Below are 21,763 nucleotides of genomic sequence, written 5' to 3' on the forward strand. Positions count from 1 at the left end.
AATGTTTATTCATTTTTGAGACAGAGAGAGACAGAGCATGAATGGGGGAAGGTCAGAGAGAGAGGGAGACACAGAATCTGAAACAGGCTCCAGGCTCTGAGCTGTCAGCACAGAGCCCGACGCGGGGCTCGAACTCATGGACCGTGAGATCGTGACCTGAGCCGAAGTCGGATGCCCAAACGACTGAGCCACCCAGGCGCCCCCTAGGCTGACAAAGTTCTTACAGCTTCCGTGTGGATATGAGCCGTGTCACTGGACTTGCATTTATTGACCCAAGTAGGTCATGTCATGATGTGTGACTTCAAGAATTTTTTTTTTCTTAATGTTTGTTAAGTTTTGAGAGACAGGGTTAGAGACAGAGCGAGCACGAGTGGGTGAGGGTTAGAGAGAGAGGGAGACACAGAATCAGAAGCAGGCTCCAGGCCCTGAGCTGTCAGCACAGAGCCCGATGTGGGGCTCAAACCCACGAGCTGTGAGATCATGACCTGAGCCGAAGTCGGACGCTTAACCGACGGAGCCACCCAGGCGCCCCCGATGATGTGGAACTTCAAAGAAGGGTGGGAAATGCAATCTGTCCATGTGTCTGGAAGGAGAGAGAGACAGAAGAATATTTGTGGACAGCCCTAATGCCTGCTGCATGGCCCCAGAGATCGAGCAGACTGTCTCCCTTCCTACTGGGGTTGGGGAGGTGGTTTGGGAAGGAGAGGGTTAGAACACCACGGGTCACTCTTTCTGGCCGTTGAGTCCTGCTGAATGCCCTGTCTAAATTTAATCTAAATCCAGACTGAAGATTAAAATTGGCATAGTTTCTCATTTGTTCAGATAATCCAGTCTTCCCCTCCCAACATCCTGTCCCCGTCGGTAAATATTTAACAACTCGGGGCACTGGGGGCTCAGTTGGTTGAGTGCCCAACTCTCGGATTTCGGCTCAGGTCATGATCTCATGGTTCGTGGGTCCGAGCCCCACGATGGGCTCTGCATTGACGGTGAGGATCCTGCTTGGGATTCTCTCTCTCCTTCTCTCTGCCCCTCTCCCCCCTCAAAATAAATAAACTTAGAACAAAGTGGAAGTTGCCTTCAAATTTTGACAGCAAAAAAGTAAATAAGTAAATAAATAAATCCTAATACAGGAGACCCCATGTTTCCTCCTTTGCTTGATCAGGTTACCTGGAGCCACAAATTGTGTGTTCTCTCCCCGTGAAATTCTATCAACTGAACTATAGATGCGTATTTTCACTGCAAGACTGTATTTGTTTATTTACACTGCAAGATTTATGTATGTATTTGTGTATGTATTTATTTACTTATTTTTTGAGAGAGAACGCGAGAATCCCAAGCAGGCTCCATACCGTCAGCATGGAGCCCAACGCGGGGTGTGAACTCACAAACCGAGAGATCGTGACCTGAGCTGAAATTGAGAGTCAGACGCTCAACCCACTGAGCCACCCAGGTGTCCCCTGCATTAACATATCCCCATCTTAAAAAAATATTTTTTTTAAGGGTCAAGCCAGTGATGCCGAGCCCTGTCCATTTAAGACGGACCTGGTTGACCTTCTGGAGGTCAGAGGTCATCATAACCCCACTAGCGATCACAGCTAGCTTCTCCACCTTTGATTGTCCAATTATTTCACTGGACAAGCGATTAGTTCCAGGTACAGAATTTTAGGTACATGAATTACAAGGATCCCAATAGCTGCATGCACATTTGAATAGCAAGGGAGTATGTTTACTAGGCAACTCTAGGAAGAATATTACTTCCTTTCTGAATCAACAAACTTTTTTTTTTTAATTTACATCCAAATTAGCATAGAGTGCAACAATGATTTTGGGAGGAGATTCCTTAGCGCCCCTTCCCCATTTAGCCCCTCCCCCCTCCCACAACCCCTCCAGGAACCCTCAGTTTGTTCTCCCTACTTATGAGTCTCTTCTGTTTGGTCCCCCTCCCTGTTTTCATATTATTTTTGCTTCCCTTCCCTTATGTTCATCTGTTTTGTCTCAGAGTCCTCATATGAGTGAAGTCATGTGATGTTTGTCTTTCTCTGACTAATTTCACTCAGCATAATACCCTCCAGTTCCATCCACGTAGTTGCAAATGGCAAGATTTCATTCTTTTTGATTGCCGAGTAATACTCCATTGCATATATAGACCACATCTTCTTTACGTATTCATCCATCGACGGACATTTGGGCTCTTTCCATACTTTGGCTGTTGTCGATAGTGCTGCTATAAACATTGGGGTGAATGTGTCCCTTCGAAACAGCACCCCTGTATCCCTTGGATAAATGCCTAATAGTGCGATGACTGGGTCGTAAGGTGGTTCTATTTTTAGTTTTTTGAGGAACCTCCATACCGTTTTCCAGAGTGGCTGCACCAGCTTGCATTCCCATGAATCAACAAACTTTGATAAAAATTTAAATTGCAATGTTTTTATTTGTTTTGAGAGGGAGAGAAAGAGTTTGCGCGAGCGGGGGAGGGGCAGAGAGACGGGAGAGCCTCGTCCTGGGAGTAAGGAACATGAGAAACGCCTCTTTAAGCATTCGCCCCTTAAGTTACCCAAGAGACTACATCCTGGAGATGATTTTAAGATTGTAATAGATCCAGGAAAGTCTCCCCGCTTCCAAGGCACAGATGAATACATAGTAGGAGAGAAACACAGTAAATGTAAGGATTGCTGCCACTGCCTTGCCTCATCCTTCATCTGGGACCAAAATTCATTGCTTTCCAGTTTTGGTTCTCTAATAAAATCCTCCGAGATGATGAATATGCTCTCTGTGTGCCTTTCCAGCTCTGAATTTTCAATATGTAGTAGCTTTGTTAGTATTTACACACGGGTGTTCTCACCAACACGAGGCCCTGTTTGAGCCTGTTTATTTTTTGATTTTTTAATATTTATTTCTGAGAGAGAGAGACAGCATGAGCAGGGGAGCGGCGGAGAGAGAGGGAGACAGAGAAGCCAAAGCAGGCTCCAGGCTCCGAGCTGTCAGCCCAGAGCCCGACGTGGGGCTCGAACCCACGAACCGCGAGATCATGACCTGAGCTGCAGTCGGACGCTCAACTGACTGAGCCACCCAGGCGCCCCCTGATGACTCGCATTTTTAAGCACGAGCTCTGGAATGTCATTAATCTATATTAAAAAGCATCAAAACCCCAGCAGGCCGGCGCAGCACAATCTTCTTGGCAAAAACAGAGAAAGGACTGAACTAAACTGTACTTCATAGCACTGATATTTGGAGCACTTGGTGATTTCTCTCCTCCAGGAGTGAGGCAGACACTAGCCATGCTGCATATAACCTGTGTGGCCTTGGACAAGTGTCTTAGCCTCTCTGAGCCCAGTGTATCCTGAAATCGGGGCTGGCAGGGGACTCCCTGGGGACGTGGCGAGAGACGACCGCTGGGGAGCGGTCCGGGCGCGAACACTTTCTCCATCGCAACCTTTGTCAGCTGGAAAGAAAAAGAAAACACCTGAGGATAATCGAGGCCATGGATAACTCTATCCTGATTACCAGCGGAGATTTATTAGAGAGTAAATCAGTTCAAGGGGACCGGACCGGCATTTCAAAACAGGAATAGAGAATAAAAAAAAATCATGCCGTACAGGGTGGCATTTCCCGAAACTACGGTGATGTGAGATGATTTCTTGCTGTGCATCACGGTCAGAAAGGCCTGGAAGCCAATAGACGGTTCCCAGCTTCGCACTGCTTTCCGGACCACCGCCGGGAACGTTCCGAGAGCCTCGCCCAGAGCGAACCCCCGTCTCTCGGCGGCGCTGCGTTGGCGGGACTCCGCCGCCAGGTGGCGCCCGTGTCCCGCCACGAGCGGGCTCGGCTCGGTCCGACCTTCCAGGCCCGGGTTTCATTCTAGTCCAGCGCCCAGAGGATCCGTTCGCTGGGACTGGAGGCCCCGCCAGGAAGACAGCTCCCGGAGCAGAGCGCGGTGGGAGGGCTTGGGAGGCCGGCAAGGGATGCGGCCATCCTGAGCCCCACCCCTCCCTTCTTATTCCGCAGTGTTCAGCCGATGCCTCTCTCTGTGCCCCAGACGGGGTCGCTGCTCCCCGAGCTCGCATCCCAGTGGGGAGGACAGACAAGAAGCCACAGTGGCGACCCCGCCACTGCAGGGACGCCTCCCCGCCTAGGGCTTAGAGGCAAGTGTGGTGCCGGACAGCTGGCTGTGTGACCTTGGGCAGCTGGCTTAGCCTCTCTGTGCCTCAGTTTTCTCTGCTGTAAAGTGGGAAGATAGCACCCACCGCACAGGGTTGGCGTGGGCATGAAACGAGTTCGTGTCCGCAAAGCACTTAGAAGCCCTAGGATTTTTGTGAAACCAATGGTTACAAAGTCTCATGTTGCACCTGTAGGAACCGAGGACGTAGGCGATGGGGCGGCAGGAGGAATCCCCAAAGCCACACGCTTCCTCGCCTCTCCTTGGAGTTGAGTTCAGGGATTGACTCCCAGCCAGGATCCTTTCTCTCCGCACGGTGCTCCCTGGGGGGTAACAGTGGCTCCAGCCCCCTCAGCCTGGTCTGGGGCCGACAGGGAGAGACTGAATGCACCCACTGGTGATCCGAGGACAAATCGGTGGGCGACAGACGCAGGCGGTGGGGCTTCGGGGGGAGGGGGAAAGGGCCAAGCGCGCTTTCATCCACAGGCGGCCCCGCCCCCAGGCCCTCCCCAAACACCCGGAGCTGAACTTCGCAGAGCTTTGGGGCACCCCGCAGCTGTGGGCACCCAAGAAGGTCTTTGATGTTCCTTTCCCGCTTTCTTGCCGTCACGGGTAATTTACGGATCGTAAAAGCCACTCATTGTCAGTGAACATGCAGTGACTTTTCACAAAGTTACAGAGTCCTACAATCATCACCACAGCCCAGTCTTGGATCATTGCCTCCGTCTACCCCCCCCCCCCCCCCCCCCCGAGGTTTCCCTCTTGCCAGCCTGCGGCCAGCTTCCTGCCCCACCTCCCGCTGGGGAGGTCTTGTCTCTCCAGATTCGCTTCTTCTGGAAATTTCACACGAATGGAATCATCCAATTCATCTCCTGTCTGAAATGCTTTTCGGTTGGACATGTGCGTCCGGTGCAACGCAGCAATATTGACTGCTAAAACCAGAAAATAGATGTGGGAATTTATGCAGGGGCAGTAAACACACACACACAAAATTCAAAATAAATTTGTGATGGGCCTGGATGCTATGTGGGGATCTCTTTATTGACTTCTGTTTATGTATGTATGTACGTATTTATTTACAAATTGGTTAAAGACATTTATTTCAAAGAATTTTTTTTTAATGTTTTATTTTTGAGAGACAGAGTGAGCGCCGGTGGGGGAAGGGCAGAGAGAGCGGGAGACAGGATCCAAAGCGGGCTCCGTGCTGACAGCAGAGAGCCTGCTGCGGGGCTTGAACCCGTGAACCATGAGATCGTGACCTGAGCTGTAGTCAGACACGAAAGCGACTGAACCACCAAGGCGCCCCGACTGACTTTTAACTATCTATCCATCTCTGTAGAATTTGGGTCGCCCTATTTTCCAAGTTTTAAAAAAAATTGAGAAGAAAAATAAAAACATCAGGATAGAGAGCCACGCCTCTATATATGTCTTATCCACAAGAAAGCATGAGATAAAAGCTTGTTTTGTTCTTTCCTTTAGACCAGTGGCCCGCAAATTACAGCCTGTTGCCCACATCAGGCCCGTGAGCCAAGAATGCTTTTACGTTTTGGGGGGCACCTGGCTGGCGGTAGAGCATGTGACTCTTGATTGTGGGATTGTGAGTTCAAGCCCCGTGCTGGGTGGAGAGATTACTTCAATAAAAACAAACCTTAAATTGGAAACAAAAAATGATCAAAAGACTGCTTTGTGATACGGGAAAAGTATGTGAAATTCGAAGTTTTAGTGTCCAGAAATGACACAGCCGCATCCATTTGTTGTGTACGGTCTACGGCTGCTTTATGCGACAATGGAAGAGCTGGGCAGTGGAGACAGGGACAACCTGGCCCACAGAGCCTAAGATGTTTCCTCTTTGGCTCTCCATGGAAAAAATTTGCTGACCCGATAGATAGACCCAGAGTCTTCCACAGTCCTTGGCCTCAAGGAGATGCTCAGGAAAATATCTGTGATGAACAGCACAGTCTCAAAGGCCAGAATAACTTTAAGGTTTGAAGGTTTTCTTTCAGTCAGTTAATAAGCTTGATAATTTCATAAGTTACTGTGGTAGACAGAAAATGGCCCCCAAAGATGTGTATGTGCTAATATCCAGAGCCTGTGCGTATGTTATCCTATATAGCAAAAGGGAATTAAGGTCACTAATGGAATTAAGAGTTGCTAATAAGTTGATCTGAGATGGGAGATGATTCTGGGCTATCTGGATGGGCCCAATGTAGTCATAGGTGTCCCTATAAATGAAAGAGGAAGGACTCTTAGAATCATGAGTCAGAGGGATGTGATGTGAGAATTCAACCCCTGTTGCTGGTTTAGATGGAGAAGGGGCCACCAACGAAGGAATGTGGGTGGCCTCTAAAAGCTGGAGAAGGCAAGAACATAAACTTTCCCCTAGAGCTTCCAGAAAATATAGCCCTGCGGACACGTTGATTTTCGCCCAGCGAGACCCATTCTGGACTTCTGACTGCCAGCAATGTAACATGAGAGATTTGGGTTGTCTAAAGTCCCTATATTTGTGATAATTTGTTGTAACAACAACAGGAAACTAAGACATGTGTGAAAGCCTGAACTTGACCATGAAAACACCCACTGCTTTGAAACTCAAAGGAAGCTGTTTAACATCAGCAAGTTTCCTTAACTTCTGTGCTTCAGTTTCCTCAGTTATAAGAAGGAGATAAGCATTTATTTGTGGAGTGGTGGTGAGTGATAAATGGAGTGATATATGTAAAGTCTTCCACATAGTAAGGGGCTTTCCCTTAATATATGAATGAACAAAAATAAAGTGTTAGTAGAAAAGATGGTTAAAACATACAGGAAGCAAAAAACTCACCTGTAATAAAGAAAATGCCCAAACTCCTATGCATCTAATAACATTGTCTACAAACACATTAAGCAAGAATTGACAAAGCTGTAAGACTTCCATCAGGGGACCTGGGAGGCTCAGCTGGTTAAGTGTCCGGCTTTGGCTCAGGTCATGATCTCGAGGTCCATGAATTTGAGCCCTGCGTCGGGCTCTGTGCTGACAGCTAGGAGCCCGGAGTCTGCTTCGGATTCTGTGTCTCCCTTTCTCTGTGCCCCTCCCACACTCATGCTCACTGTCTCACTCTCTCTCCCCAAAATTAAATGAACATTTTTAAAAACTTTAAAAGACTTTGAGAATACACTTCTCTAATGGGGTATTATATTACAAGCTTACTCAGTAACAGATCAAGAATCAAAAATTTTGTTAGTAAGAGAATGTGAAACACTCAAGAATCTTGACCATTCAGACAGGTACTGAACCCTGATCCCACCCAACACCAAAGAAATTCCGTGTTTAAAAAAATCTCCCTTAAAATGCTTCTTAATCAAATCAGGGGCTTGCTTCATCTGCTTAGTCTAGCCACACAGTCTGTTGCAGCCACAGACACCCAAAAACATGTTCAGGGGAGTGAGGACTCTTGTGTTTTGAAGGTTGTGTTATTGGGACCATGACCTTCATTTCAACGATCCTAAAGTTGCTTGTGCTAATTCAGGGAATTTCACCCAGTCTCCAGAGAGCAGCTAGGAAAGAGAGCAACGGGAACTTAGTTAAGGCAAAATGACACTCTCGTCTTTCGTACAGCTTTCTAGGAATCCAAGCCAGTGAATTCTGTCAGGGTTGCAAGATCTACCCACTATCTGTTATGAGAAAATGTAGAAAATGCATTTACAAACCTTCAACAGGGCTAACTCTGCAAAAACAAGTCTATGGACCCTTATACTTACTAAAGAGGATGAGAAGAATGCACGTGGCCAGGCAGTTGACGGAAGTCAGCCCCATGGGACTGAAATGAACATCAGAACACGTGTCCCATAGCAGCATCATAAAGACCACATACTCGGACCATAATGCAGTCAAATCATGACCAGTAACAACCAACTGACAAAAAAAAAATGTTATCCCAGAGCACACCAAACCCCAACTTGAATTAAAGGAGGCTCAGGGGCGCCTGGGTGGCTCAGTTGGTTAAGTGTCCGGCTTTGGCTCAGGTCATGGTCTTGAGGTCCATGAGTTCGAGCCCCGCGTCGGGCTCTGTGCTGACAGCTCGGAGCCTGGAGCCTGCTTGGGATTCTCTGTCTCCCCCCACCCCCCCGGCTCTCTCTCTCTCAGAAATAAGTATTTTTAAAAAATCAAAAGATAAATGAGGCTCAAACAGGGCCTCGTGTTGGTGAGAACACCCGTGTGTAAATACTAACAAAGCTACTACGTATTGAAGATTCAGAGCTGAAAAGGCACACAGAGAGTATATTCATCATCTTGGAGGATTTTATTAGAGAACCAAAACTGGAAAGCAATGAATTTTGGTCCCAGATGAAGGATGAGGCAAGGCAGTGGCAGCAATCCTTACATTTACTGTGTTTCTCTCCTACTATGTATTCATCTGTGCCTTGGAAGCGGGGAGACTTTCCTGGATCTATTACAATCTTAGAATCATCTCCAGGATGTAGTCTCTTGGGTAACTTCAGGGGCGAATGCTTAAAGAGGCGTTTCTCATGTTCCTTACTCCCACGACGAATCTCCAAAGTGTGAATTCGTGCAAGGATTACATTGAGACAACCTTGAAGGTTTTTCCAGATTCCTTGGATTCATAGGGCGTGTCTCCAGTGCAAGGGGAAACGTCTAGCAAAGATGAAAAAAGATGACGAACTTTCCAGAGACCTTACCTACATAGGGTGTGAATATGTCAAGGTGTTGGGTTCTCACATTTCTGTCGTTGAGGGAAGACTCGAGCTCCCTCCCAAAACGTCCTCATGTGCTCGTTATTTCGAGAAAACTAATGAAACTTCTCCCACATTCCTTTCATTCACAGGACCCCTCTCAACTGTGAGTTTCGTTTTGTATTTTTTTCCCCAAGTTTATTTATTCAGGCAATCTCCACAGCCCACGTGGAGCTTGAAAGCGTGACTTTGAGATCGCGCTCTTCCGAATGGGCTAGCCAGGTGCCCGTCAACTGTGAGTTTTTAGGTGGTTTTTCAATCTGTGAGAACTGATGAAGGCTTTCCCACATTCTTCACATTTATAGGGTTTTTCTACGATATGAACCCTTCTATGTTCCGTAAGCTTGGAGAACTCATTGAAGGTCTCCCCACATCGCCCACATTTATAGGGCTTCTTGATAATGTGCTTTTGTAAGTGTTTGTTCAGGTGCAAGGAATATTTAAAGGCTTTCCCACATGTCTGGCATTCGTAGGGTTTCTCTCCGGTGTGAATTTCCATGTGTCTCACAAGGGACGACTGATACAGGTAAGATTTCCTACATTCTTGACATTTGTATTTCCCCCCTCCGGGCTTAGTCTCCTTGCGTGAGTCAGAATTTGCAGGGTGGGCAAAGGATTTCTCATCTTGCTTATTCTCATGATTTGCCTCTGCCGTACACGATTGCCTCTGTGCCTCGTGGGTCGAGCTGTCTTGGAAGGTGATTCCACACGGATCGGACGCGTAGGTTTTCTCTGTAACGTGAGTCCTGCATACGTTGAGGCAAGCGTCTTCACCAAAGGCTTTTCCAAATGGATCCCATTCATGAATGTCTGTCCCCATGCCAATGTTATTATGGCTGTGAAGCACACTGTTGTAATCGTGAGGCCACACGTTTGACTCTGGCCCCGTCTGACTCCTCACAAACGGGATCAAGACAATGCTTTGCCATAAGAGTCTATCATATCCATAGTTTTTATAGATCTTTTGATTACTGGTTAGGACAGGATTTTGTTTCAGGATATCTGAGCCCCAGTTTGGGATACGGTTTCTTGCGGCATCTCTCCGGGAAGGCACAAGCTTGGAGCCTGGTTTAGGATCGTCCTTCGTTTCGCGATATTCACAGATGCTGACCGGAGACTCGCCCTTCTTGTGAACGCCCGCAGCTTGCTGCCACTTTCGGTCCCTTTGCTTGGGCGGTTCCCCCGTCTCGTGGCATTTCCAGTCTTGTCCCCGCGGGGAGGGCCGGGAACTGCGGCTCAGGGCACACACCCTGTTCGCTCCTCGAGGGGTCTTCTCGGCGAGAATGTCCTGCCGGAGGGTTGAGTTTTGGGTCTTACGTTGATTCAGCGAGTCTGAAATAAAGTGCACAAAAGTCGAGTTCTTTGTTGAGAGCTAAGGTGGGTTGGGGATGGGTTGGGGAGGATAAGACAGGGAAGTGCCCAGGTGGGTTTCTTGTCAAACGGTCACTCTGCACGAGAGCAAGAGAGTGGAAAGACATCAGGGATTTGGGCCGTGCCGGGAGCTCGACGGCAGTGAGGACGGGTGCTGTGTGGACGGGACCTGCTACGAAACGCTTGTTCAGGGATCGAGGAAAGGAGTCGTCAGGAAGGTGTAGCCTCATGGAAGAGAACCAGACAAAGAGTCTGCCATAGACTGTTTTTGTGTCGCCCAGAAATCCATTACGTTGAAGCCCTCATCCCCCATGTGATGATGGGATTTGCAGGTGGGGCCTCTGGGAGATAATCAGGTCTAGATGAGAATGTGACGGTGGGGCCCCCACGATGGGACTGGTGTCCTTACAAAAGCAGAACGGAGCTCGCTGTCTCTCTAGCACGTGAGGACACAGCAGGAAGGCGGCCGTCTGCAAACCAGGAAGAGAGGCCTGGCTGGGAACCAAATCTACTGGCACCTTGACCTTGGACTTCCCAGTGAAGAGACAAATGTGTGAAAAAGCCACCTGGAACATGGTATGGTGTCAGCCCGGACGGACTAAGTCAGAGTCCGGGTGTGACTTTAAAGGGGCACAGGTCTTTGGGACAAAAAGAAAGAATAAAAGCCTGGACGATTCTGATGCGTCTTAGAGTCTTTGCTTGCCTCCCAGATGAAATGGATTCTTTCTTTTTATCATTCTTAATTTTTAAACTTTTGTTTGAGAGAGAGAGAGAACGGGGGAAGGGCAGAGGGGGGGGGGGGAGAGAGAGAGAGAGAGAGAGAGAGAGAGAGAATATCCCAAGCCCCATAGAGCCCGTTGCGGGGCTCAAACCCATGAACCATGAGATCGTGACCTGAGCCGAAGAAACAAAATATAGTCTGGCCACACAGTGGAATAGGATTCAGCCATAAAAAGGGGTGATGCGCGGATAGCTGATGGCAAGAGGGCTGAACCTCGAAAGCACTGTGTCAAGTGAAGGAAGGCGGACACGGCCGACCACGTTTTGTCTCATTCCGCGTATATGAAATATCTAGCGTAGGTCGATCTATAGAGACAGAAAGCAGCTTAGTGGTCGCCCAGGGCTGGAGGCGAGAGTAAGGGAGTGACCGCTTCGTGGCCCAGAAGGTCTCCTTCTGGGGTGATGGCAGCTCGGAGCCCAGAGCCTGCTTCGGATTCCGTGTCTCCTCTCTCTCTCTGCCCCTCCCCCGCTCGCACTGGGTCTCTCTCACCAATAAGCAAAAGAAAAATAAATTCCACCTTGTAAAATCCTTCCTTGTGAGGATTCCTATCCGCCTGGCGAGCAGGTGCAGGGGTAAACTTACCCCCCACCCCCACCCCTGCACCATTCCCAGACCTTGCTCGTCCAAATGGGAGACCAGACTAGGGGGTGCCTTGTGTCACGGTGGGGGGCGGGAGACAGCGGTGCCAGAAACAGAAACTCCCTGAAGCAGGGGTTCTGAAGCCAAGCAAGTATGACTCTGCCGCACCTAAGCGGTCCCTCCGCTTCCCTCACGCATGCGCTAACACCCTCTGCGCTCCGTGTTCACCCACCTGAAGATCCCCCGAGGGCTGTTAATCGTGAAGCGAATACAAATGAACCGCAACGGACAGAGTTCCCCTCTCATGGGGTCAAACCCTGCGTCCACCCCCGGGGGGCCAGGGGCCGCAGCGCCGCTGCTTAACGGTCCTGGCCCCGTTTGGCAGCACCCCTCGGGGAACTCAGGAAGGGCCAGACTCGCGTTGGGCCCGGCCACGGGTAAGCGAGGGAGGGTAGCATCCTCACCCACGGAGGCCAGGTTCCTGCAGTTCTCCAGCATCACGTCTCTGTAGAGACTTCTCTGCGCGGGGTCCAGCAGGGCCCATTCCTCCTTGGTGAAATTCACGGCCACGTCTGTGAAGGTCACGGCGTCCTAAAACGACACGCCCGTTTGGGGCGCTGTTACCGGCGGAGTCGCGACCCTTCCCAAGGACAGGCCGAAGTCCTGCCCCCCCTGCCCCCCAGTACCTATGAATGTGACCCCGATTTGGAAATGAGGCATTTGCGGATTCGCAAGGGGTACCAGGAGGTCACGCTGGAGTAGGTGGGCCCTATTCCAATCGACCGAGGTCTCACAAGAAGAGGAAATCTGGACACAGACACACGGAGGGGAAGAATGTCACACGATATTCTTCAGAAGTGGAGACTGGGGTGGGTTGTCTGCAACGAAGGTGGGCCAAGGAAAGGCGTTTGCCAGTCGTATATTAAGCTAGCCCACCTCCCGGGGCGCCTGGGTGGCTCAGTCAGCTAAGCATCCGACTTCATTTGGGCTCAGTTCATGATCTCAGGGTTCGTGAGTTCGAGCCCCACATCAGGCTCTGTGCTGAGAGTTCGGCTTTGGCTTCTGGGTGTCCCTCTCTCTCTGCCCCTCTCCCACTCGGGCTGTGTCTCTCTGTCTCTCTCAAAAATAAACAAACACCTGGGGCGCCTGGGTGGCGCAGTCGGTTAAGCGTCCGACTTCAGCCAGGTCACGATCTCGCGGTCCGGGAGTTCGAGCCCCGCGTCAGGCTCTGGGCTGATGGCTCAGAGCCTGGAGCCTGTTTCCGATTCTGTGTCTCCCTCTCTCTCTGCCCCTCCCCCATTCATGCTCTGTCTCTCTCTGTCTCAAAAATAAATAAAACGTTAAAAAAAATTAAAAAAAAATAAACAAACACTTAAAAAAAAAATGAGTGAGATCTCTTATCCATGGATGTAAAGTGATATCCTGTGGTCTGTATATATATACAGACACACACACAATTTAAGGGAAAGAGAGAGAGAGAGTGTGAGGGGGGGAGGGAGGGGCAGAGGGAGAGAGAGAGAGAATCCCAGGCAGGCGCCACACTCAGCCCGGAGCCCGATGTGGGGCTCGATCCCATGACCCTGGGATCACGACTTGAGCTGAAGCCGAGAGTTGGACACAGCCGACTCAGCCACCCAGGTGCCTCCAAACCCTGTTTTTTGTTTTAAAAATTTTTTTAACGTTTATTTATTTTTGAGACAGAGAGAGACAAAGCATGAATGGGGGAGGGTCAAAGAGAGGGAGACACAGAATCCGAAACAGGCTCCAGGCTCTGAGCTGTCAGCACAGAGCCCGACGCGGGGCTCGAACCCACGAACTGTGAGATCATGGCCTGAGCCGAAGTTGGACGCTTACCGACTGAGCCACTCAGGCGCCCTCTTATAGATATTTTATATGCACTGCAGGATCAGTCAAAGGGACCGTGTTCATAAGGAAGCAAGGTTTTTAGCCCGAGAAGAAAGATTTCAAATCTAAAATTTTAAGAAGTCAGGGGGCGCGCTGGGTGGCTCAGTCGGTTGGGCGTCTGACTTCGGCTCAGGTCATGATCTCGCGGTTCACGAATTCAAGTCCCGCGTCGGGCTCTGTGCTGACAGCTCGGAGCCCCGGAGCCTGCTTCGGATTCTGTGTCTCCCTCTCTCTCTCTCTCAAAAATAAATAAAAACATTAAAAAGTCAGGGCGCCTGGTTTGCTCAAAGTCAGAAGAGCGTGTGACTCTTGATCTGGAGGTTGTGAGTTCGAGCCCCACGTTTGGCGAAAAGATTACTTAAAATAAATAAACTTAAAAACATTTTTTTTAGAGTTCAAAAGTGGCCGACTTTAGGATAAAGTATCAGCAGGAACCACACACACACACACACACACACGCACGCATGCACTTCCCTGGCAAATCTCTGGAGAGAAAGCGCCCAGAAGAAATAAGCAGGAAGCCCTGAGAAATGGGCTGATTTAGGAAGAGAAAATCCACAGGGTGAGTCTGAGGGACCCTGTGCTGTCAGAAGGCGGAGAAGCCACCTTAGACTCTGTTAAGAAATACAGAGGCTGAAAAGAAAGAAAGGAAGAAAGGAAGAAAGGAAGGAAGGAAGAAAGAAAGGAAGAAAGAAAGGAAAGAAAGAAAGAAAGAAAAAAAGAAAGAAAGAAAGAAAGAAAGAAAGAAAGAAAGAAAGAAAGAAAAAAGAAATACAGACGTTGACTGTTAAGGGTCTGCCAATGGCCCAGTTTGGGAGATTCTGAACCGTAACTGTGCAACTGATTGAAACGGACTCGTTACTAACATGCGAACTCATCATGATACCCAAAAAGGGGACAACAAAGGGGCCATAAAACAGCACTTCTCGGGGCACTTGTGTGGCTCAGTCAGGGAAGGCATTAGACTCTCGATTGCGGCTCAGCTCATGATCTCTTGGTTCGTGAGTTTGAGCCCCGCGTCGGGCTCTGGGCTGACAGAGCCTGCTTGGGGTTCTGTCTCCTCTCTCGCTCCCTCGGCTCCCCTCCCCCGCTTGTGATCTCTCTTAAAAAAAAAATTAAATAAATAAGAATAAAATAAAACAAAACCCCTCAGGGGGCACCTGGGGGGGCACAGCCAGTTAAGCATCCAACTCTGGATTTTGGCTTCAACTGCACCAGGGAGCGGTCACGTGGCTGGGACCTTCCCAGCCACCAACTGCTCCTGGGTGGTCAACAAAAGGGAGGGGAGTGAGTGCCCGTCACACCATGAGCCTGTACGAGGAACGGATGGCACCTATGCCTGGTGTTTGCGCCCTGCCTAAAAGGAATCCCGCTCCCGGGGTGCCTGGCTGGCTCAGTTGGGAGAGGGTGCGATTTTTCTTCTTTTTCTTTCTTTTTTTTTCTTAGTAGATATTTTTTAATGTTTGTTTATTTGGGCTGGGGGGGGGGGCAGAGAGAAAGGGAGAGAATCCCAAGCAGGTTCCACGCTGTCGGCGCCGATCCCGACGTGATAGCACTGTGTACTGTAATTTTTATATGTAATTTTTATATGTTGTGTGGGGCACCTGGCTGGCTCAGTCAGTAGAGCATGCGACTCCGGATCTTGAGGTCACGGGTTGGAGCCCCATGTTGGGCATGGAGCCTACTGACAACAAAACAAAACCAAAAAACCTGTTGTGTGGATGCAAACTGCTACACTCATATTGTGAAAAACATTTCTTTAACACAGAAAACCTGATGGCCCTGGGGCACCCGGGGGGCTCAGTCGGTGAAGCGTCCAACTTTGGCTCAGGTCACAGTCTCCTGGTTCCTGGGGTCGAGCCCCGCTTCCGGCTCTGTGCTGTCACGTGGGCGGAGCCGGCTTCGGATCCTCTGTGCCCCTCCCTTCCCCACCCAACTCTCCAAAGTAAATATTAAACATTTTTAATTTAAAAAAAAAAAAGGGGCGCCTGGGTGGCTCAGTCGGTTAAGCGTCCAACTTCGGCTCAGGTCATGATCTCAAGGTCCGTGGGTTCGAGCCCCCCGCTGGGCTCTGTGCTGACAGCTCAGAGCCCGGAGCCTGCTTCAGATTCTGTGTCTCCCCCTCTCTCTGCCCCTCCCCCGTTCATGCTCTGTCTCTCTCTGTCTCAAAAATAAATAAACATTAAAAAAAAAAGAAAAAAGAAAAAGAAAATCTGACAGTCCCAAATCTACTACCTATAATTCCACTCCAAGATTTATATTGTGGAACTGGCTTTCGAAACTGAATCGGGTTCCCCAGGCCTGGGGAGGAGCCTGGGCGTGGGATTTCTTTTTTTTTTTTTAATGGTTTTTTTTTTTTTCAACGTTTTTATTTATTTCTGGGACAGAGAGAGACAGAGCATGAACGGGGGAGGGGCAGAGAGAGAGGGAGACACAGAATCGGAAACAGGCTCCAGGCTCCGAGCCATCAGCCCAGAGCCCGACGCGGGGCTCGAACTCCCGGACCGCGAGATCGTGACCTGGCTGAAGTCGGACGCTTAACCGACTGCGCCACCCAGGCGCCCCAAGGGCGTGGGATTTCTAACAAGGTCCCGTTTGTTGCCCATTTTGTGGACTGCAGCCTGCACTTTACCAGCCGAGTGGCAGGGGACACTCTTCCGCGTGAGAAGCAGGAAGGACACCTGGACAAAAGTGATCCCGGCAGTCCTGTCCGAGCAGCAGCCAAGGTGGGGACCGTTCCGCATCCCTAAGCAACAGAGGGGCGGACTCAGTGACACCCTGCAGAAACCTGGGAACTGCACTGTTTTCGGGGGAGACGTGTTGAGGCGCAAGGGGTGAGATGTCGGGATATCTCAAAGTCTCTCTCAGGTGGTTCAGCAAAAAACAAACAAACAAAAAGTGTGCACGAGGATCTGTGAACACGCACGCGCATACAGACAGCCAACAGGGCAACCTGCGTACCTGACTTTATGCGACCATGTGTTCATATACAGACAGCAAATAAAGCAAAATATTAGCAAATCTGCAAATCTTTACGTTTCCATGGGTATTTGTTTTATTATTACTATACATTCACCGCAGGTCTGAAAATGCTTCAGATATACACTTAACGGGGGAAAAAAGGAAGACCCAAAGAATGATCGACAGAACATTCAAGATGGCGGGGCGCCTGGGTGGCCCAGTCGGTTGAGCGTTCAACTCTTGGTTTTGGCTCAGGTCACCGTCTCAGGGTTCGTGGGTTTGAGCCCCGAGTCAGGCTCTCAGCTGAGAGTGCGGAGTCTGCTTGGGATTCTCTCTCTCTCTTTCTGCCCCACCCCCACTCGAGGGCATGCTCTCTCTCAAAATAAATAAACTTAAAAAGAATTTCAAGATGGTGATTAACCCCAGAAGGAAGCAGGGCAATGGGGTCAGGCAGGGATGGGCCGAGGGCCTCTAACCAACAGCAGTGTCTGATTCCTTAACCTGAGGACCTACCTATTTATTACATTATTTTTAAAATTCTGGGGAGCCTGGGTGGCTCGGTTAAGTGTCCGACTTCGGCTCAGGTCATGATCTCGCAGTCTGTGAGTTCGAGCCCCGCGTCGGACTCTGTGCTGACAGCTTAGAGCCTGGAGCCTGCTTCGGATTCTGTGTCTCCCTCTCTCTCTGCCTCTCCCCAACTCATGCTCTCTCTCTCAAAAATAAATAAAACTTGAAAAAAAAATTTTTTTAAATCTATTTGTGGGGTATCTGGCTGGCTCAGTCGGTAGAGCATGCAACTCTTTTTTTTAAAGAAATTTTTTTTCAACGTTTATTTATTTTTGGGACAGAGAGAGACAGAGCATGAACGGGGGAGGGGCAGAGAGAGAGGGAGACACAGAATTGGAAACAGGCTCCAGGCTTCGAGCCATCAGCCCAGAGCCCGACGCGGGGCTCGAACTCACGGACCGCGAGATCGTGACCTGGCTGAAGTCGGACGCTTAACCGACTGCGCCACCCAGGCGCCCCAAGCGTGCAACTCTTAATCTGAGTCCCGAGCTCAAGTCCCCTGTTGGGCATGGAGGCTACAACTAAAATAAAATAATTAAAAGAAAGTAAAATAAAATAAAACTAATAAAAAATAGAATAATTCTACTTGTTAAGTTTTATGTACTCTTGTCTTTATGAAATTTTTCATAAACTTAATTCATATATTAAAGCTTAATTTTATTTATTCTGCCATGTAATCTTACAGCCAATTCATCCTGGCTTTTATTTTATTTTTATTTACTTTTGAAAAGATTTTAAGTAATCTCTGTCCCCAACGTGGGGCTCGAACCCACAATCCTGAGATCAAGAGTCCCACACGCTGCTGACTGAACCAGGCAGGTACCCCTCATTCTTGGTTTTAAAAAGCTTACTAGTACAGGGGCTCACGGCTGGCTGTTTGCAAAGCGCGTGCCTCTTGATCCCAGGGTTGCGAGTTCGAGCCCCGTGTTGGGTGCAGAGGTTGCTTAAAAATAAAATCTTTAAATAGCGAGAGAGGGGGAAGAAAAGCTTAGTACAAAAGAACTTTCTAATTTTTTTAGATGTTTATTTATTTTTGAGAGCGAGAGAGAGAGAGAGACAGACACAGAATCCGAAGCAGGCTCCAGGCTCTGAGCTGTCAGCACGGGCCTGATACGGGGCTCAAACTCACGAACCGAATTCCCACGTCTTCTTAAATATACGGATTCCGTTTAAGAAAGAGGCAACCATACTACGTTGGTCTCAAAAATGTCACCGGTTTAGGTGGGTTCCCCTTGTATTCACTACTCTGGGGTTTACGCGAACCCAGGTTTTCACAAAACAGAACTGTGACCCTCAAATAATATAAAGTCATTAGGTGCTTGGGGCAAACAGGAGATTTTTAGGCAACCCTGCCATTGTGAATGAACCGCCTCCCAGCCATTCGTCCCGTCCCCGGAGTTGCAATCAGACAAGAATGAAACCAGCAGCAAAGACAAAGGACTTTTGTCCCTCCCCCCCCCCTTACTCAACTGTTTTCTAACTCACTGATAAACGTTATCCCCTAAAACTCGTAGCCCATTTGACATCCTATCATATCGGTAAGAAGAGAACATTCCACTCTTGCCTGGGGGATCTTGAGTCACTGGGACAGAGAAGCGGCCTCGCCTCCGCCTCCGATCTGCAACCTGGGGCAGGACTCCTGATAAGGGGTTTGGGACACAACATTCCACATCTATCTTGACCTTGTAGTTTCCAAGGGAACGTCCAGACCAGATAACTCCTTTACACTGGGCTCAGTTTGAGCCTATCTAAGCCCGGGGCCATTTACATACACCTACCCTGAATTACTACCACCTCCCCCCCCCCCCGGCCCCCCCACCTTGGGATCCTATAATAACGCCAACCCTTCCTTCCGCAGGTTCCTCTCAGGTGCGATCGATCTCTCTCCTTGCAACAAACCATTACAACGGGGGCTCCAGGTGAGTCCCTGGCGATCTCAGACACATTATAATGTTTGGGACAGTGGGAGAAAACAAACGAACAAAGAGAATGTGTAATTTGGGGTCGTCTCGGGGAAGCAGGTGGGAAGGAAACCCCCGCGTCTGGCAGCTAGAACGCATCCCCCCCCCTCCCTGTGCGCGCCGAGCTTCCCGTGAACTAGACCTTCCTGGAGGAGACTAAGGACAGGCAATTTGTTCAGACCATGGGGTTCCATGCTGACAACTTCACTTGAACTCCTTTCAACGGGTTCTTTTAGAAACGCTCTCTACGGAGGTCTCAGTCCCCCCTCACCCCCCCAAGAAAGAAAGTGCTCACTGGACCAAACCCAGACCCTGAAATCCTTTCTCTAGGAGAGGAGAACCCGATGGCCACCCTCTCCATGTGAACGTGCCCGGAATTTTCCTAATCGCTGGGGGACTCCAACACTTAATGGGTCTGAACAGCCCCCCTCCCCCGCTCCTGCCCTCCCCCCCCCCCACGCCGCCCTCCCCCCCCACGCCGCCCTCCCCCCCCACGCTGCACGCAGGTATCTCCCTGCCCACTCCAGGGACCACAGCGTGGAGGGACCGCCCCTTCCCCCGGCGGCTTTTAGGGCTCAGCACGTGGGCCACTCTCGGCTTCCCCTCTCCTCCAGGGCGGAGGCAATCAGGCTTCCGCAGACAGCTGCCCCAGACTCCCCGGAATCCGACCCGGTCCCGCCCGCGGTGTGGATCGTGCGACAAGCCGGCACACTCACCATGCCTGCTGCACCGGCTTCTGGACGCGTCTGTGGGTGGCGCAGCCCAAGAGCTCATTCCCTGCACCGGACAGAGGGTTGCAGGGCTGCAGACGAGAGGGGTGGGATTGCAAAAAGAACAATTAAATAAGCAAATAAAATAAAAAACCACGCCCTCACCACTCCCCCCACCCCCCCAACAGGGATCGACGACAGAGATTCATCCTGCGCGGGCCTTTTGTATCTGCTTCCGGACCCCGGCTCCTCAAAATGGACGGTTTAAAGGGTGGGAGCAGGGGAAGGAGGAGCCAGCAGGAAGGGGATCCCGGGACTTGCCCCCCCAGCCCCACCCTGGGACCCCAGCCCCCACCCCCCGCACCCAGGGTCTCCCCAGCCACTTCTGCTCCTTAGAGGCGTCCAGAAAGAGAGGCGCTTCCCAAGGAAAGGAAGACTTTTTTCTGCCCTGGAAGAGGACACGGTCGGGAGGAGGGGTCCTCAGTTTCCCTCTCAGGCCTCCCCCTTCTTTTCCTTCCGCTGCCTTCCTCACCCCGCGAGCGTTGACCAGCCGGTGACCTGCGAGGTCTGCGCCAACAGATGTAACAAAATACTGTGCTGACCGTTACTGGGATTGAACCGGCGACCCTCCCGCGAGGAACAAGAACGTCCTCCGATCCCCAGTTCCAGGGAAAGAGAACAGCTGCCTGAATCCAGCCGGCGAGGACGCGGCCCCCGCTCCCCGCGACCCTGTTAAAAACAACAACAACAACAACAAATCACCTACATCTGTTTAAACTGGAGGGTCACCTGACCTGCAGGTGCCGGCGAAGAGCGTCCGCGGAATAACTTCAACCCGGACTGGGGATTTCTTTTGGAAGGTCCCCAGCCAGGCCTGATTAACATTCCGCCCCCCCAACCCCGCCCCGTTCCCGCCCCCTCCCCGCCCCACCTCCACCCCTGCTCCACCCCTCCTCCCCTCCTCCCCTCCCCCAAAGACGGAGGCCCGCCCAGCCAGTTCCCCGGCTCTCTAGGAAAGGGCAGGGGAACCGCCGAAAGTCAAGTCAATTAACCTTTTATGAAATGTCTCCTCTCTAGGAATGCAATTCTACCCTAAAGCTTACGTTGCCTATTATTACTCCGTACCTAAACTCGTCTTTTAAAAAGTAATCGCCCACCCAAGGTGAGTCTCGAACTCACAACCCTGAGATCAAGAGTCCAATGCTCCACTGACTGAGACAGCTGGGTGCCCCTAAACTTGTGTTGGAAAAAGACTTCATGGGGCGCCCGGTTGGCTCAGTCCGTGGAGCACGCGACTCTTGATCTTGGGGTTGTGAGTTCAAGTCCCACATTGGGTGTAGAGATTACTTAAAAAAAAAAAAAAAAACAAAAACAACAACACTTCTGGGCGCCCGGGTGGCTCAGGTGGTTAAGCTAAGCGGTCGACTTTGACTCAGGTCATGATCTCCCCATTCCTGAGTTCGAGCCCCGCCTCGGGCTCTGCGCTGACAGCTCTGAGCCTGGAGCCTGCTTCCGATTCTGTCTCCCTCTCTCTGCCCCTCCCCTGCTTGCACTCCGTGTCTCTCTCTCTCTCTCTCTCTCTCTCTCTCTCTCTCTCTCTCAACATTAAATAAGCCTTAAATTTTTTTTAAAATATATTTTAAAAAGACTATTATTATTATTAAAGCAGTATTAGGTTTACAACAAAACTGAGGTATAGAGATTTCCCATATGCCCCCTGTCTCCAAACATGCACAGTTTCCTCCCGTATCAACATTAAGCACCAGAATGCTACTTTTTTTCACTTAAATTTTAAGTAATTTATTTTTAATTATTAATTATTTTAATTAATTTATTGTTCACGCTGGGCGTGAAGCCCAATGCGGGGTTCCAACTCACCACCATGAGATCAAGACCTGAGCTGTGATCAACAGTCAGCTGCTTAACTCACTGAGCCACCCATGTGCCCCGTACTTTTTTTTTTTTTAAACTAGAGACGAACCTACATTGAATACAGGGTAATCACCAAAGTGATTACACAGTTTACCTTTGGGTTCACTCTTGG

The 21,763-nt window shown here is 50.0% G+C and overlaps 1 protein-coding gene across 3 annotated transcripts; it reads right to left on the reverse strand.

Moving 5' to 3' along the window:
• Positions 1-9,017: 9,017 nt before the first annotated feature.
• Positions 9,018-20,571, reverse strand: ZNF114 (zinc finger protein 114). Of its 3 annotated transcripts, XM_043600410.1 has the most exons (5): positions 20,252-20,460; positions 19,726-19,811; positions 12,302-12,422; positions 12,080-12,206; positions 9,018-10,216 (listed from the first exon to the last, which is right to left on the reverse strand). In XM_043600410.1, exons 4-5 carry the CDS (start codon positions 12,111-12,113, stop codon positions 9,114-9,116), a joined length of 1,137 nt encoding a protein of 378 aa, XP_043456345.1. In that variant the 5' UTR covers positions 12,114-12,206; positions 12,302-12,422; positions 19,726-19,811; positions 20,252-20,460; the 3' UTR covers positions 9,018-9,113. The 3 variants fall into 3 exon arrangements, with proteins under 3 accessions (XP_043456345.1, XP_043456344.1, XP_043456343.1); XM_043600409.1 differs by lacking the exons at positions 12,302-12,422; positions 20,252-20,460 and adding an exon at positions 20,486-20,571; XM_043600408.1 differs by lacking the exon at positions 12,302-12,422.
• Positions 20,572-21,763: the final 1,192 nt, after the last annotated feature.

Source organism: Prionailurus bengalensis, chromosome E2 (genome assembly GCF_016509475.1).
Source record: "Prionailurus bengalensis isolate Pbe53 chromosome E2, Fcat_Pben_1.1_paternal_pri, whole genome shotgun sequence".
Taxonomy (NCBI): Eukaryota; Metazoa; Chordata; class Mammalia; order Carnivora; family Felidae; genus Prionailurus; species Prionailurus bengalensis.

Excerpts from the sequence above, each read along its gene's own strand:
- ZNF114 (XM_043600409.1), bottom strand. Across the intron at positions 10,217-12,079 it reads CAGGAACCTGGCCTCCGTGG|ACTCGCTGAATCAACGTAAG; the intron begins GTGAGGATGCTA and ends ACTTTATTTCAG.